This window comes from Convolutriloba macropyga, chromosome 11, assembly GCF_964194025.1.
Source record: "Convolutriloba macropyga chromosome 11, txConMacr16.3, whole genome shotgun sequence".
Lineage (NCBI taxonomy): Eukaryota > Metazoa > Xenacoelomorpha > Acoela > Convolutidae > Convolutriloba > Convolutriloba macropyga.
In genome coordinates this window covers 46,554,054-46,571,383 of record NC_134478.1, presented here as the reverse complement: position 1 = coordinate 46,571,383, position 17,330 = coordinate 46,554,054, and the positions used below count along the sequence as shown (strand labels likewise).

General features: G+C 35.4%; 1 protein-coding gene across 1 annotated transcript in view; it reads right to left on the bottom strand.

Moving 5' to 3' along the window:
- Positions 1-17,330, bottom strand: part of LOC142349975 (dnaJ homolog subfamily C member 8-like) — a 440,478-nt gene that overhangs the window by 7,677 nt on the left and 415,471 nt on the right. Inside the window, exons 2-7 of the mRNA XM_075401847.1 lie at positions 1,012-1,080; positions 840-944; positions 710-766; positions 563-629; positions 397-491; positions 258-329 (exon numbers count right to left, since the gene is read on the bottom strand). Coding sequence (XP_075257962.1) covers positions 258-329; positions 397-491; positions 563-629; positions 710-766; positions 840-944; positions 1,012-1,071 — 456 coding nt within the window. The 5' untranslated portion in view covers positions 1,072-1,080. The remainder of the gene's footprint in view (positions 1-257; positions 330-396; positions 492-562; positions 630-709; positions 767-839; positions 945-1,011; positions 1,081-17,330) is intronic.

The window sequence follows — 17,330 nt, the reverse complement described above, 5'->3', positions numbered from 1 at the left end:
TCTCCAGCTATGTTCCATTTTTCGTTAATTTTTATTCCGCGAAATTCAAAAATTTTGAACTTCAATCTAATTTCTAGGTAAGAAACCACTCAATGTTCACCCTAAAACCACGACCACTATCGGGTGATTCGCTTCCAAACGACCGGCCGCTTCTCGATTCTATTCTAGCCAGCTTCAATCGTGATGAAGAAGGATTGTCACCGGAGTTGGACCATACATTTACTAAGCGGCTGCAAATGATATTTTTAGAAACTCACAACTGCAGGATCATCTTCCGGGACATTAGGTGCTCTTCCCTCTTTTTTCTGTTTTCGCCTCGTCGCTTCTACCTAAATTTGAACAGGAGCATTACGCAGTCGAACAACAGCTTAGGTGAGCTTTATTTACGCTACATACCTCAGTGTTGACCTTTTCTTTACAGTCATTAATAAGTTGAATGCAGCTGGCTCTCACTTCTTCGTTCTCCAACTGTTCCAGCGCCTTCTTGATTGCTGAAAAGTTTCCTATTCGAAGCATCGCAAACAACCTCACATTCGCAGCTGAAAACTCGAAATTAACATACCATCGAAAGCCTTTTGAGCTCGTTCTCTGTCGTTCATATTTTTGTCAGGATGCACAATAATAGACAGCTGAAAACAATTTCCTTTTCACTCGGCTGCAACGTGCGTGACAAACAGCAGAATTTTCTAAATGTAAAATTATATTGCACCTTTTTGTATCTCGTTCGAATGGTTTCCATTGGAGTGTCGACATCAACATCTAAAACCTGCTGATTGTCACTAAGAGAAGACAGTTGACCAAAAAATGATAGAGAAAAATCCGATCAGCATGAAACTTACTTCAAATGGGTTTAAGTTAAAGTATGAAGATCCGGTTCGTGTTAGTCTGTGTATTTCCAGCTCACTCTTTAATTGACGACTATCTTTACTTTCAGATTGGCCGATCTAAATTGCTGACTTTGTAGCACACAAATTGATGGAAAAATATTTCATTCCAGAAAAAATTGATTACCTCTTTCAAAAACTGCTGCATTACGTCATCAGATGACGATGAACTGGCTTGATCTGACATACTAAATCTTAAAAAAGCATATAAATTTTTGCGTGGCACAGAAAATATCATGAAAGCAGTTGAAAAATCACAAATGAGGTCAATGCTACGAGTTTGTCAAATTATTACGTAGTAAACGAAGGATCGGTGTACAATCCAATCTAATTGGCATCATTTCTGACAACAAATGCATACATTCTCAATGTTAATCCTCGCTAAACACTGAAATTTTGACCATTTAATTCATAATGATTTACTTTGCTTACTTTCCTCGATAAGAGGTGCCTACGATGTTAATCCAGAATCGAGCTGACTCAATTGAAGCGACGCGCCAACAAACTAGAGGTGAATTCAAGATCACCAAAACGCGGCTACAAAAAACCGATGAGAATACACCAACGTTCCCGTAAAGGAAGCCATTAACATTGCCCTGCGATGGCTTTATGCTAGGGACGATAAACCAGACGTACCTAGAACAACAATGAAACGTCTGCTTTAATTAGCCGTTACCAACGTCCATTTCAAATGCAATGAAAGTTGGTACTGTCAGATAGACGGGTTGGCAATGGGTGCGTCCTTGGCGGTGATTTTGGCAAACCTTTGGATGAAATCGTGGGAGCCATAACTGAAATTACAGACACCTAAATGCAAAAAGCCAACACACAATCTAGCACTTGTCGCAATTGCGAACACCGTGTGACAACACGTTCCAGGGGTGTTGAGTGTGAAGTTTGTAATAGATGGTTCCACGCAAAATGTCAGCAAATCAGTAACACAGAATATGATAGCATGGAAAACCTGTACTGGATATGCTCATTCTGTCGTGAAAATGATCAGACTGACATTAACCATTCGTCCGAAACTAAAGTTTTTCTAAGATATGTCAACGATATTGTGAGAACAGTTAGAGGTGACACAAAAGAGCTGTTAGATGCGGTCAATAACCTCCATCCAAATCTCCAATTTACATTAGAAACAACAGATGATAAAAACAGTTTGCCATTTCTGGACATGCCAATTAACGTACAACCGGAGGGGAACATTTTTTGCACATGGTATCCAAAACCATCAGATACTGGAACAATTCTAAACTATCGTAGCTGTGCACCCCTACAACATCAGAAAAGCACAATACAGGGAACAATACACCGCCTGTTCCAAGCCACCAGCAATTGGGGGGCGTTCCATGAAGCATTGACAAAAATGAAGAAATTTGGGAACGTAATCAATATCCTAGGCATTGGGTAACGAATATCGTCAAGGATACAAGTAACCAGCTGCGAATGACAGAACAAAGAAAAGTACATAGATTTAACGCGAGTGTAGTCGTAAAACAACTGGAAAATGCTGAGAAACAACAATTTGTATTACAGTACAGAGGCAACATCAGTACAGAGGCAACATCAGGCAGCAGTACAGTTTGTAAAGAAGTTGACTAAAATTCATCCTGTACAGACGATTTTCACCACTCGGAAACTTAAGAGCTGTTTTCCTAGCCTCAAGTCTAGCTTTGATAATGATCTCAAATCCCATGTGGTTTATGAACTCACTTGTAATGGATGTAAATCCATCTATGTAGGGCAGTTATGCCGACAGATTAGCACAAGAGTTGCAGAGCATGCCAAAGCGGACTCATCGATGGGAGTACATGCAATCGAGTGCAACGGTGATAAAACAGCTTTCCTGTGGAAGATATAAGACCAATGCTGCAACCAATCTAAGTTAATGACACTAGAGTCGCTCTATATAAGAACTTTGAAACCAGCCATCAACACGCGCCATGAATACCGAACACAGAAAGCTTAGTTTGGAGATGAAAAACCAATTTGAAAGACACCTTGAGAAACGAAAATTTCAACTTTAAAACTGAACAAAACCAAAGTAAGTTTAAAGCAATATATGTAGGTTTTTTAGTAGAAAAACATGTCGATATGCATCAGCCGCATCAAGTCCGAAATGTCTTTTTACTCAGATGTAAAAATTTCGTAGATACGATTGTAGACATGTAAAAATTCGTTTTAAAGTTCCCTGAATGATAGATTTTAGTGATTTGCATTTCATTTTCTGGCTTTTCATTTTAGCATTTTGTATTGCTTATAACCTGACGATGAACTAAGAGTTCGGAAACGTTCGTACGAAAGTTTTAAACTGACAATCTTTTAAAATTTTGATGAGAATTTCTTTGAAAAAACCGAATTATTGAGAGCCCTTTTCGTGAAAAGGATTTAACAGGCTGGCATTGACGGTTTACATAATTGGTGCAAGCTCGCTGAATGCTACAATCAAAGGGATACCCTACAAATTCAGAATTGAATTAATTGGCAGAAGTTACAGTCTTGGAGGGCTCAGCTTCAACGAGAACGCTAACAACCCATTGAAGGTGGTACAAATTCTACTGACAGGACAGGGTATACTTGCCAGAAAACACAAAGTTACAGTTTGGCACGTCGTTATCAGTAATCCGATAAACAAACATAAAAGCAACAACTACAGGGCCATAAGTGTTAGTCGAATACTGCGTGAATTCAGTCATCGAATAGAAGCCGTTGTGTATTGTAGACGTAAAGGTGCCCCTGACATTTGTCGAAAATTGTTGAAGAGCAATATTAACATATTAGAAGTTAAATCAAGCCTTCTATCCCATCGCAAGAGTAAAGATTTCAAGGTTTTAGACAACCTAGAACAATCACCCGTCCACTGAACTTGAAGCCCGATTGCTCTCAACTTTTTGGTGGCACAGAAAGAAAGTGAAAAACTGTTACAGGAGTGACAAGAAGTAGAGGTCGAAACGGTGGAAGCCAAAGAAAAACAAGCCATCAAAGAAGGAAAGAGAAAGAGCGAAACGGAGGAAAGAAACAGCTCAATAGGTAAATTTTGACTGATTGATTGTGTTGTTTGTTTTTGTTGGAGTGCCTTCGCAACCTTAACTGGTAGGAAGGGGCTAAGACGATTACGAAATTTTATAAAAACAAGTTCCTTCGCAACTTTAATTGGTAGGAAGGGGCTTGTACTCTTGAACTCTTGAACTCTTTGAAAATGGGAGATAAAACTAGAACTCAATCAACGAAGTACCCATGTGGGACCTGTAATCTTGAATGCAAAGATGGACCAGTTTCGTGTTTTAAATGTGGTTGCTGGTATTACGCCGGTGACTGTTCCGGCATTGCTACAAGTGTCCTTAGATGTCTGCAAAATTATTCAGGGCTTATTTGGTTGTGTAAAGACTGCGATGAGAGATGGACCCGATGACATAAATGAAATTGGCAATAAGCTAGCCTGCATACAAAAGCAGTTAACTGATCGACAACTGAATGAGAATAAGCTTGAAAACAAAGAGCAGAAATTCATTGATGAAAGAATGTTGCATATTGAACAAAAGCTTGAGAACAAAATCAATTTAGTCATTGAGAAACAACAGCAGATACCGGATCAAATCAAGACATCACGACAAAAAAGCAATGTATCGACTCCCATACCAAACATGAAGAAAACAACGAAAGAAACTCTACAACAGCAGGAACAAGAAAAGGAGGACAATGAAAAACGGGAGAATAATCTGGTTCTTTTTAATGTTCCAGAAAGCAAACTCGAAACACCCAAGGAAAAAGAAAGTGAGGACCTACAAGTCTTTCATCAATTCTGCGAAAGGGCTTAAGTATTGATCTGGACGAAAACCAAATAGAAAAAATTATACGAATTGGGAAAGTTAGCAATGAAGGCTCACCAAAACCGAGACCGCTAAAGATTGTCCACAAAGAGAAAAGGGATAAAATTAACATCTTTTGATCATTGAGAATTTTGAAGGAAGCAGATTCGACACTCCAACTGATCAGTGTTTCTCATTAGCACTCAAGACAGACCCGTGAAGAAATAAATTCAATGATTGAGGACGCTTATAAGAAGGATGGAGACGACTCAAAAAACTACAGATACACAATTAGGGGAACTGCAAATCAGCTACAGGTTCAAAAACGCCGCAGAAAAAAGGTTTCAAACGCTGCTGCATCTGACTTCTGACTAAAATCTTTCAATATCTTACTATACAATGTAAGAAGCTTGATCGACTTGAACAAAAGAATTAAATTTATTGACTATGTATATAGACTTGATTTCGACGTTTTACTTTTAGCTGAGACATGGCTCACTACTGACATAAAAAGTGCGGAACTGTTCCTTCCCGATTATGATATTATACAAGGCGATAGACCAACTGAATCTGATGCCTCTCGTCACGGTGGTGTGCTGATAGCTGTGAAGAAAATAATCAAATACGAGGAAATTAGTGTGGCTAAATTACCCTTATCAGTTCAATCTTCACTTCGCGTTGCCAAAATAATTGGCCTAGAACCTTTTTACATCGCATTTCTCTACAACCGTCCGGCGGGAAGCAAATACCGGATGTCTATTGAGGATTTACAGAAGTTATTCCGCTTCCTTGAGGAAACGTGCTACAAGCGTCTCCTCTCATCCGTTGACTTCAATATGCCTCACACTAACTGGAGTATTTATGATTCTGCAAACGAATATTAAAATTAGATTGCTACACTGCGTTCGCTGATCGTATAAGCAATTTCCAATTTGGTTTTAGGCCAAGACGTTCTGTTGTACTACAATTACTATACAGTTTATCTCATATTTACTCACACTTGAACTCGAGGGACTCTGTTAATTTATTTATTTTATTTGATTTCTCCAAAGCGTTTGACAAAATAAAACATAGTGTCCTGATGAAAAGGTTATTTCGAATTCCCATCTCCAAGGTTTTGTTCGAACTGATACAAGACTAATTATTCGGAAGAACACAGAAAGTGCGAATAGGTGACCAGTTATCAAATGGGCGAACTGTAACATCTGGAGTACCACAGGGATCGGTATTGGGACCATTATTCTTCCTGATATACATAAATGATCTCCACAAGGCTGTTTTCTCATCGTTAGCTTTACTATTCGCTGATGATTTTAATCTGCTTTACAATTGGAGACCTGAACAAGAATCCTTAGAAAAACTTCAAACCGACTTACAAGCCCTTCACAACTGGAGTGTGCAAAACCATCTACTATTCAATTTGAAAAAATGTTCCATTAGCGAATTTCAGTAAGTTAGAAATAAGAACACCCTAGAAGATTTTTGTTTTATTATGGCTGGAAGAAATTTAAACCACAAAAGCCTTGTTCGTGACGTTGACCTTTTCATGGATGACCCACTAAACTGCAACGAGCAAGTGAAAGTAAGAGTTGGAATGGCCAGAAAATCGTTCTTTCGGTTGAGAAGAAGTACGTCCCCGATCATTTGCACCAAGAGTGTAGCCGAACTATACCGATCAATAATATCAATGTTGATCCGATCTCCATCCGAAAACTGGGAGCTAAGAAAAACGTGTTTCGAAATCATTGCATAAATCAATAAAAAAGGTTCTTATATGGATTTGCGGAAATTTAAGTTGCAAGGATGTTTTGGTCAAATCAAACTTATTACCACCACTCTAAAGTAAAGTGCTTGAAGACCTTCCAATTTTCAGTAACATCTTGAAAGGAAGGTACAATGTCGATTTTTTGAAAGATTTCAATATCAGCAACAGCGGTAGAAGGAGACGTGTTGTGCGTCCAGACAATAGATATGAAATTCAGAGGCAAAAATTTTGGTATAGGACTGGATTCAGAATAAACGTCGTGCAAAGAGCTCTTGATTTCTTGAACCCGGAGAATCTGATGAACAAACTTATTGAATACATGTGGAGTCGTTTTAATAGACATTGGACCGAAAACAATCTCTGTACTTGGATATTGATTTGTTTATGTAAAAACTGTTGTGCCAATACTAGATTGTAAACGCGGGGTGTGATTCCCCAGTGGCATATCCACGAAGTCAAAATAATAATAATAATAGTAATAATAGTAATAATAATAATAGTAATAATAATAATAATAATAATAATAATAATAATAATAATAATAATAATATTAATAATAATAATAATAATAATAATAATGATAATAATAATAATAATAATAATAATAATAATAGTAATAATAATAATAATAATAATAATAATAATAATAATAATAATAATAATAATAATAATAATAATAATAACAATAATAATAATAATAATAATAATAATAATAATAATAATAATAATATTAATAATAATAATAATAATAATAATAATAATAATAATAATAATAATAATAATAATAGTAATAATAATAATAATAATAATAATATTAATAATAATAATAATAATAATAATAATAATAATAATAACAATAATAATAATAATAATAATAATAATAATAATAATAATAATAATAATAATAATAATAATAATAATAATAATAATGATAATAATAATGATAATAATAATAATAACAATAATAATAATAATAATAATAATAATAATAATAATAATAATAATAATAATAATAATAATAATAATAATAATAATAATAATAATAATAATAATAATAATAATAATAATAATAATATATACAAAGAAACAACGAAGAAAACAATTTCAGATGAAGAATTCTCTGCAGATGTGCACATTGCAATATACTGCGCAAAATTAGACTGATATAAAATCTATTGACTGTGTATAATTGGTTAACACCCTTGAGCCTAGCCCTAAAGACTTAATTACTACTACTATTACTACTACAATTAATAAAATGTTGTCAAGCATCCATAATGTAGTAATGGTAGTAAAAGACTTAATTGCTTCATGAGGCATTATATATCAAAGGAAATCAGATTAAACAGTTAAAATGATTATTATTAAATTTTTCATTTAAGCAAAAAAAGGTTTAAGTTTACTTTTAAAAAGACAGGAGTCTTATGAAAAATTCGAGACTCGTACAAGGTTGAACTAAATATCCCGATCTCACAGCTCTAAACAGAGTTCTTTTCACGTATGGATTTCTTTGTTCTATTCAAAATCAATATTTGTTTTGACGGGCTTTGCAAGCGTTGATTGAATTTGAATGAGTTGCATAGCACTTAAATCACACTTGACCGTCACGATTTGATTCAGCGTCGTAAGATCTTTGAATTGCAGCATGCAGCAAATCGGCAGTACTTTAAACTTCAAAATCTGTCTGGATACGAGCTTGCTGAGCAAATCCATTAAGTATTTTAATTTAAAAATTCTCTAATATTGTTAGTTCAGCACAGGGGGGAGACCAATTTAAGATCCGTAAAGGAGAGTTGGCAAAAGGAATAATTTTTACCTTTTTAACTTGGTTTCAAGAGGTAGGTCAAGACGTAGGTTTCTTTTTAGTGATGCCAGAGGAGAGAAACATAGGCCAAGTCTTCTCAATAAATGGACGTTCAATTTATGGTTTTCAGAAACAAAATTACCCAACTCTTTGACTGTATTCACGGGATGGACTACTTCACCCCCGATATTTTGAGAATAGTAATCCTTGGTCTTTGAAACCGATAAAAACTGAGTTTTGAAAACATTGAACAGCATTAAACTTGTCGTGGCCCAATTCAAATAGGACTGCACATCGTGATGTAAAATCTGCAAATCGTTATTCAATTCTTCCCCATCGTCCGCAAACAAGTAAAAGCCTGACACACCAGCGGAAGAAGGTAGGTCATTAATGAACACTAGAAAAAAACAATGGTCCCAAAATTGAACCCCGTGGAACTCCGCCTGAAACGGAACCACATGAAGATAAACAACTTTCAGACTAGACACACTGTTCTCTGTTCATCAAATGAGAGGCTTGCAACAGTAACAGAGTTCAAACAATTCCATAGCTTCTCAATTCGTTTAAAAGTATTCAATGTTGAACACAATCAAAGGCTTTGCTGAAATCTGGATATAGGCAAACTACATCATCATCTTTGTCATAAGCCTTTTTAAATTTCATCAAGATACAATTTAATTGGAGTTATTGTTGAGCGTCCTCTCATAAGTCAGAATTGATGAAGAGGGATTCTCTTTCTTACAAATGGTTATAGAGCATTAAAAAGAATTCCTTCAAAAACTAGGAACAATATACTTAAGTTACTAATTGGACGGTAAGACTGAATAAAAAATTTGGAATTTGTCTTAAAGATTTGGTGTGATCACTGCTCTCTTCCATAATTTTGGATATGTTGAAGTTTCTGCAATGTTTTGAATGAGTTTCATGACATGGTAATTTAAACTATCTGTAACCATCCGAAGAATGTCACCTGGTAATTTGTCAAAACCTTTAATAGGGGAAGCTTGAGACAAGGGGGCTCGGATATCGTCCATCGTAAATCAGAACTCATTTAAAATCCGTTGTACAAAGTTGGCAGGCTGTTAGAGTGGCATAAAATGAGCATTTTATTCATTCGCAATTGATGGGTACCCATTATGCATTGTAATTTCTGATCGCATTTCACTAAGTAAGAGCTCTTTCTTGAGTCTTTTAATAAGACAAAAACAACCTGACGCGGTAGTATTATTTGAGGCAAACTGATCAAAATAAACTGAAGTGTCAGGTTCTATTGACACGTCTATATCTCTGCTAAGTTCTTGCAACAACGCAGAAGGAAAATTCCCATGGACTTTATTGCGCTTATTCAAAGCTTGAATAGTGTGGGATGAAAAGAACCATTGTAATTATTATTTTTCGATCATTTCAGAGTTGTATAACTGCTAAGAAGGTCGTCGAGATAATTCAAAAAAAAGGATAGAAATTCCAGCAATTTTATATGTAAAGCCCAAAGCCAAACAACCTTTGAGAATTGAGCTGTGGTAGGTCAATGCAAGTTTCACCGCAACTCTAATCAGTTTTTATAATGTAGTTTGGTGGTAGATAAAAGTCGCCAATATCAGCAAAACCCAATCCAGCATATGACCGCCTTCGTGTGTGCGATCTTGAATTATCTGCAGAAAAATATTTTCCGTTAAAACGTCGAAGAAACTTTTGATATCATTATAAAATGTTGATGTGGAAGAGACCCAGCCAACAGTGGGCTAACTGAAATTGCCAGTAATAATTGTTTTGCCATTGAATGGTTGCATTAACCTTGCAAGTGATTCAGATATTTGTTTTCACGGTGGACGATAATGTCTTATATTAGGGGAAATTTACAAACATACTACAAGAATGGGACAAGTAGCGGTCTTTACTTCAACAACACAAATAAAATTATCAGACGAGCAATTTTTGACATCGCTAATTACGTTATTGCATTGAAGAATCGCAACATCACCATGAGCACCTTTCTCTTTTTGGTTGTGGTAAAATATCTTTAAATTGTGCAGCCTAATTTTTCTATGGAACCAATTTGTATCATTTGGAAACTTTTCTTGAACAGCCTTTTTTCTTTATCAGCCACAGATTACTCCGTTCGGACGAAAATCTTCTTGAGTCCAAGTTACTTGCTTTCATTGGCTTTACTTAAGCATAACCTAGCATCCCAAATAAACGGACAAGTCACATAATTTGGACGTTGATTCCTAGAATCCTACTTTCCTAATCGAAAGCAATTTTTCTTAGCCAAATGTACGCCCATTTATTCAGCTAGATTTTGTATTAATGGTTGTTCTTTCAGCAAACGTTCAATAGAAATTTTGGTTGTTTTCAGGTATACCATTATCTTTCAGTTGTCGTAAAAAATTGTTGTCGTATATGTCTAGCTTAACATTTTGTCTCTCATTTGTCTTGTATGTTTCCATTGGTTTGATATTAAATTCAGTTAACTTTTGTTTTCTTTCCTCGTTAAGAAGTTTTTTGTTCGTTAAGAATTTTATTCAAGTTTTATTCCTACTACTATTAACAAGATACAGTGTTTTTGAATATGGCTTAGCTTCTATTAAATGCAGTAAAGTGTCTATCAGCCAGCAATGTAGCCAGGCCTCTGTGAGCTTTTGCAGTGAGAGCCCTGTAGTCAACATCCTTGCTCATCGCAACAAGTAGTTCTGCTGCACTCGGATAGTATCCAGAAGTTGAGTTGACTCAAGAAGCCGCTCGGTTGGTCGCTTCATCATTAGTCATCAATCAAAATATGAAAATATATATTGATTTTATCACAACAATTAGTTCTTCCAACAAGGCAGAAAAAAAATTCCCCTGATTTTTAACAACGTTATTGCGTTTATTCAAAGCGTGAATAGTGTTAGACGAATAGAACCTTCTCCAATTATTAATGACTAATATAAACGAGAAATAAGGAAAGAAAATTTTTTTAATCCCATCTGACCATGCTTCAAGGGCCATGGCTCAGCAAACGAACGTCAGCGCGCCCTAATCTATCACAACAGGCCCGTCATGTAGGACTAAATTATCAGAGCTGATTGTGATTTTGCATGTATTAATTATTTTTTTTCTATTCCATTTTATACAAATTTTTTGTGTCGTCCATTTGAAATGCCTTATCTCTGTACAAAAACATTTCTGTATTTCATGCATTTCAATATACTTCTAGGATACTTCATGTACAAAATGATTTTGAACAAATTTTCTTTCGAAGTTCATCTTCAGGTTATGCGAATACAAAATTATTATTAATATTAATTCAAATAAAATACATGATATAATAACACACAAATTTTTTTCGTAAACAACAGTGCTTCTTTGAAGTGCAAACTAAGATTTGCATTTTATTGTACTTTCAACGAGTAAGGAGAAACTTGACCGCATTGAATTTGTTCCAAATTCTAGGAGAATGACTAAGTATTAATGAACATAATCGGCAGACTGTTAATTATTAAATATTAATAATAATTAATAAACTTATTAAAATGCCAAGCTGTTGTATTTTAAAACTGTTTAACGTATAGCTGATTCTAATAGCTGTCATTGAACACCCTTCAGTTGCAATGACTCCCACTCATTTGACCTTATCTGTTTGTAAGTACTTCTCGGAACTATTCTTTTTCATCCACCCCCCTGTGTTTTCTGCGCTTCCTAGTTACAAATTTATGCTGTTTTACGGCACGTTAATATGTAAATAAAATAGCATGCTAAGCGGGGGGGGGAACTGAATAGATCCTACTTGATAGCATGCTGAATAGAGTGAGGTAGGCAACGTAAGACTAAATTTAATCAAGGGAATGAAAAAAACTCTCCAATAAGAGTGAAAAATCAAGTCAAGTACGCAATTTAGTTCAAGTTGGATGCTCTTGAGGGTGGTAATTCATGAAAATACAAAGAATTTGAAATAATAAGTTTTGCAGGTGAAAATAATGAATTAATTATAGAATTGACAGTGTGGTTAGCTCAGGGCGGAAAATTGGTGTTGAATGAAGGAATAAAATTTTTTTTCTGTCAAAACAAAATATCAATTCTATATTATTGATAAATTAACCAAGTCAACAGTGATATGTGGGTTTTGTCGATATTGCTCGAATCCCGATCTTTGTTTAGTCAAATGTACAATTTGTTTTTTGAGATCTATCAACTCTTGTCAGCCATTCAACAGGTAAAAAATTAATTTTTAAATTAATCTTCAAACTTGAATTCAATAGTTTTCAGTACTCCTGTTTTACACGTGTAGCACTGACATTCCGCCTCTTTATAAAAATAAAAAGCCTCGCACTAAAAAAACAAATTTTTTTAACATATCTTGTTACATGAAAATCTTATTATATAAAATTTGTACCTTCAAATAAACAGTTCTAACGCCAGTTTTTGTCGTTCTTAACTTTTTGATTCCTCTTCAGGCCCCAAGACGTTGTACCTTTCTCGCGCTGCATCATTGGTCAGAATTTGGTATGCCCGGTCGATTGTCTTGAAGAACCCCTCATCTCCACAAGCATCAGGGTGCGTCAACAGTCTCGATTCATATTTAAACTTGTCCTTTTTAATTTGTCCTTCAGAAGCAGAACTTTTAACCACAAGATCTCAAAAAGTGTAGCAGGTTGACTAATTATAATTTTTTTCGAATCTCGAAAAGACATTTTTCATTGGCTTTTGTTTTGGATTTTTTGTTTTTCAATGAATTCTGGATCTCTTCTGTTTTGGCCCCACCAAAATAGTGAACAAAAAATTTTTTTAATGACCTCCAGGTGCACGTTCTATTTTCTTACACAGTAACGTGCTAAATAACAAGATGAAATTTGTATCTGGGTGTCATAAAAACACGGGGGGGGGGGTGCGAAACAGAATAGATCCTGAATTCTTTTGTCTATCAATTACAGTATCTCTTATTCGACCTTCGTTGGCCATGTACTTGTAGTAATGTTTTGGCAGCCAAATCTCTGACCACAATTGGTCATTCTACTTCTCCAGGTGGCTTCGCTTTCTTTAGCAGCATTGTCTTTTAAATCGGCCATTTTTTGTTCCAAAAAAATAATTGATTTCTCCTGTTGTCATTTCTGGCTACCCCTGCCCTTAGATTACATCCTACTGCCTAAAATTTGGCAAACAGTTTGCTCATTGCTTCTTTTTTTGCCTCTTTGGCTCTATCACCATGGTTGTCTAATTTTTGTCGGAGCTCGATTAGATATTTTTTGTAAAGACTATGTACTTTTCATTTTCTCTTGTTGCAAGCACTGGCTTTGCTGTTCTAATTCTAATTGTAAAGCTCGAACGAAATTTTGTTGGATGCCAGAAGTTGCAACGTAGACAACTTCCAAGTCCAGGATAAAAAGTCGGGGATAAAAAATCCGGGATTCTATTCGCTATGCTCTTGGAGAAGTCTTGGGTATAAAATGCCAAAACTCTGGCAATATATATATATATATATATATATATATATATATATATATATATATATATTTATACATATATATATATACATATATATATATATATATTCACTGGTTTGCGGGGGTTGAGCTTCCTATTTTATTGGAAAAAATGCTTTAGGTACTTTCTGAATTTGTAAATATCTTCAGTCCTGACCTTGAGACTTTTCTGTTTTTTTAGGTGATGACGTTTTCATCTTTTTTCTCTTCATCGCAAAAAACAACTCTTGCTCAAGAAAATCTCTCTTTCTATCTTTCTCTCTCTTCTTTTTTCTTTTTTGGGTCTTGTACTGAAGAGTGTTCACTTTTGTCTGTCTAGAAATTATGACAATCTCTCTTTGGTCCCGAATTCGAGCAATTTTTATCATATCTCTACACAACCGGCTCTTTACTTGTTCTCGTTACCGCATTGAGATCCCGCAACTTACTTGTTCTCGTTACCGCATTGAGAACCCGCAACAGTTGTTACCAAAATGTTTCATTAATGACTAAAATCTGTGAAAAAATTTAGATCAACAATTTGTGAAAAATTTGTGATCAACAATTTGTGATCAACAATTTGTGAAAAATTTTCACAAATTGAAATATGAGGTAGAGTGTTGAAAATGACCCAGCAATATCCCCCGCATTTAACTGAACATGTGAGCATTTGTTTTTCAAGTTGGGAAAAAATCTTGCGAAGCTGTATGTTGCAAAGTATAAAGTTTTCACCATCGTGGTTTCCATCCAAACCTCCGCTTCTCGATTGATAAATCTTTTACTATTGTGGCGAAATGTACGAGCAACTTCACTTTCTTTATAATCTGATGTTGAAAAGAGCATCTATGTACGTTTTGATCACTAGCTTTTAAGATATTTTTCATTGACCCATTAAAATTTTTCATGAATTTCTTAAGTGTCTCTCCATAATGTCGAATAATGCGGTCTTATGGTTTGACGACAATTGTTTACAAGCGGTTGCATCCAGAGATAAAACATTTATTATAAAAGTGGTGGTAGAAGAGTCCAAATACCTCAGAGAAGAAAAAATTTGACCTTCAGATTTCTCTAATACTTCTGTGCAAAAAGGAAGCATAGATATTGTTGCCACCATCTTGGCACATTTATGATCACATAAAAGGGAACCTGTTCTTTCAGTCTGACTTTCTGTCTCAAAAGGCGTTAATGAGGGACTCACAACGCTTTTGGATATCCCAATCGTGGTTTGAATTTTCAACCGTGGAATTTCACATTGAAGTGTTCCTATCTTCATGAAAAAAATCCCTCTCTCCGAGTATTTCGAAGTTAAAGCTCTCAATAACGCTTGATTGCAACAATTCTATAGTTACTTTAAGATTACTAGCTTCCAGTTCTGATCCTTTCTTGAAGTAATTAATATCTCAAACTCTGGTTATTTTTACCTGCTCTCCAAATAAACCTGCTTTTTCCTATAAAACTTCCAATGCAAAATTTTCAGTTTTGTTTTTTTTTGCAAAGTTTTTTGGCGCTGATAAATGCCGTCTTGTCGTGAACAAAAAGTTTGTAGGTTCCTCCCTTTTTAAGCGTTAAATAGTTGGCAAGGTGTTGATTTGGAACAATAATCACAAAAAGGTCTTCAACTTTTGTTGTTTTGAGGAAAAGAGTTTTTAAAAAACATAAGGGACTTTAAAAACTTAATATATGTCTTTGTTGCCGTTCTCCTCAGAGTGTATCGGTGTAAATTTTTGAATTTACTACAACTTTTCTAATGAACTGTTGTCATGCCGGCGAAACCCGCTCTACAGGCTCAGCATACATAGGACCTTCGCGCTTACCGTTTTTGATTAAGCTCTGGATATGCTTCACGACATAAGTGGTTTTACTCGCCTGTCGTAAAGTTTTTCCAGTTACAGCCTTTTTGACCTGAAAGGTTTTATCTCCAGAACTGATAAAGCAGAATTGTTGTTTTGCAATGATTTCTACAATTTTCTTTGTTTGAGGTCTAATATCCGTGCACTGTGTACGGTTACGGTTTGTGTTGGGGGGTTTTTCTTAAGCAGTTTAAACCTCGGGATTTTTAATGAAAATTCTCGAAGTCCAAGACTTTAATTTAATTATGAAGATGTAGATATTGAAACGGTTTTATACAGAGTTAGAATTATGGTTGGAAATACAAGAAGTTTCAAAAGATGAGAAGATGTAAAAATATTTAGAGAGAGGCAGCTCAATTATATGAGGTTTAGTTTCGAATAATGTCTTTGGTTTCGGTTCTACCGATGGCTGATAAAATTTAGGTTATTTTTACCCATTTTTTTTAAATCTCTTTGGGATTTTCTCATAGTTATTGTCTACCTCACGGGTTCCTGTTAGTTAAACTAACCGATAATAGATTTACCTGCCTGACGAATCCCGTCAAGAACAAACATTCCTTGAAGTCTCCAATTAAGATAAACTTCCGTGATGATTCCCATCATTTTTGATGCTTTTTTATACTGTTAACATCCGGTTTACTCTTAGTAACCATCTCTTTTTGTTCTCTCATTTATTGTGAAAATTTCGAATAGTGCGTTCTCTATGTATTTTATTGGCATGTAATACATTAAATTCTATGGTTTACTAAACTGCCTCCCTCTTTTCCACTCTCTTACAAGCAAGAGTTTCAAGGGTCCATTTTTCAGTTCACATATTCCTCTGATTTTTCAATCCCGTACTTGTCCCGAATACTACGGGCCTCCTTGTCTTCCATAATTTCTTTCTCCTGAAGAATAATTTTGGAAAGACCCTCCCGACCAACTTTGTCCGGATGACAGAGAATTTCCAACACTTTGAAATGTTTCTAGATAGTACTGGTTGTAGCCCCCTGTGGCAGGAATAAAAGCTCATAAAATTTGGAGATCGACTGAACGGGCTCTGCGCGTTTATCGCCTCCAGCCTCCTCTGGATGCCACTTTTTGAGGTCTGCTCTTATCTTACCCTCTCCTTGGTTTTCTGATATCTATTCTCGGCATTTTCCAACTCCCGAGCTAAACACTCCCGGTCATCCACCAGAGCACTATGTTCTCTTGTATTTTTTTCGGCTACTTTCGTAACCTCCTCCGACCCTTTCTTCAATATTTCAACCTGCCTCCTGCAGGACTCCCGCTGATTACCAGCGTATTCAAGCAGTCGTTTGGTCTCAAGCAATTGGCCACTAAACCTTAAGTTTTCAAGTTTTAGCTGTCGGAGCTCCTCTTTGAGCCGAACCCCGGCAGTTCCCAGCATTTCGCTGTTGTCAATCTTCTTTTGCTGTTCATCGATTCTCTGATGCATCTAATTTAACTCCATAACACTAATTGCGGCTCTTTCGAATATATTGGGCGGTTGCAGTTGTCTCATTGGCACCACATATCTTCAATGTGAGGTTACTCCAGCAATCCGATATATGATGCCTGACTATCAACCTGACCTCGAACAACTCGTGACCATAGTTTCAATAATCGCCGATTTTTGGTTCTGCGATTCCTACATATCATACAGTTAAATTAATCTAATGTGTCAATCTCAATTTCTTTCTTATCTGGTACAGATTTAGCCTTTATTGCTTTCATAACTACAATGTTTGTAACAACATCACACCGTTCAATTGTTTTTATTCTTGTCAATTTTGTT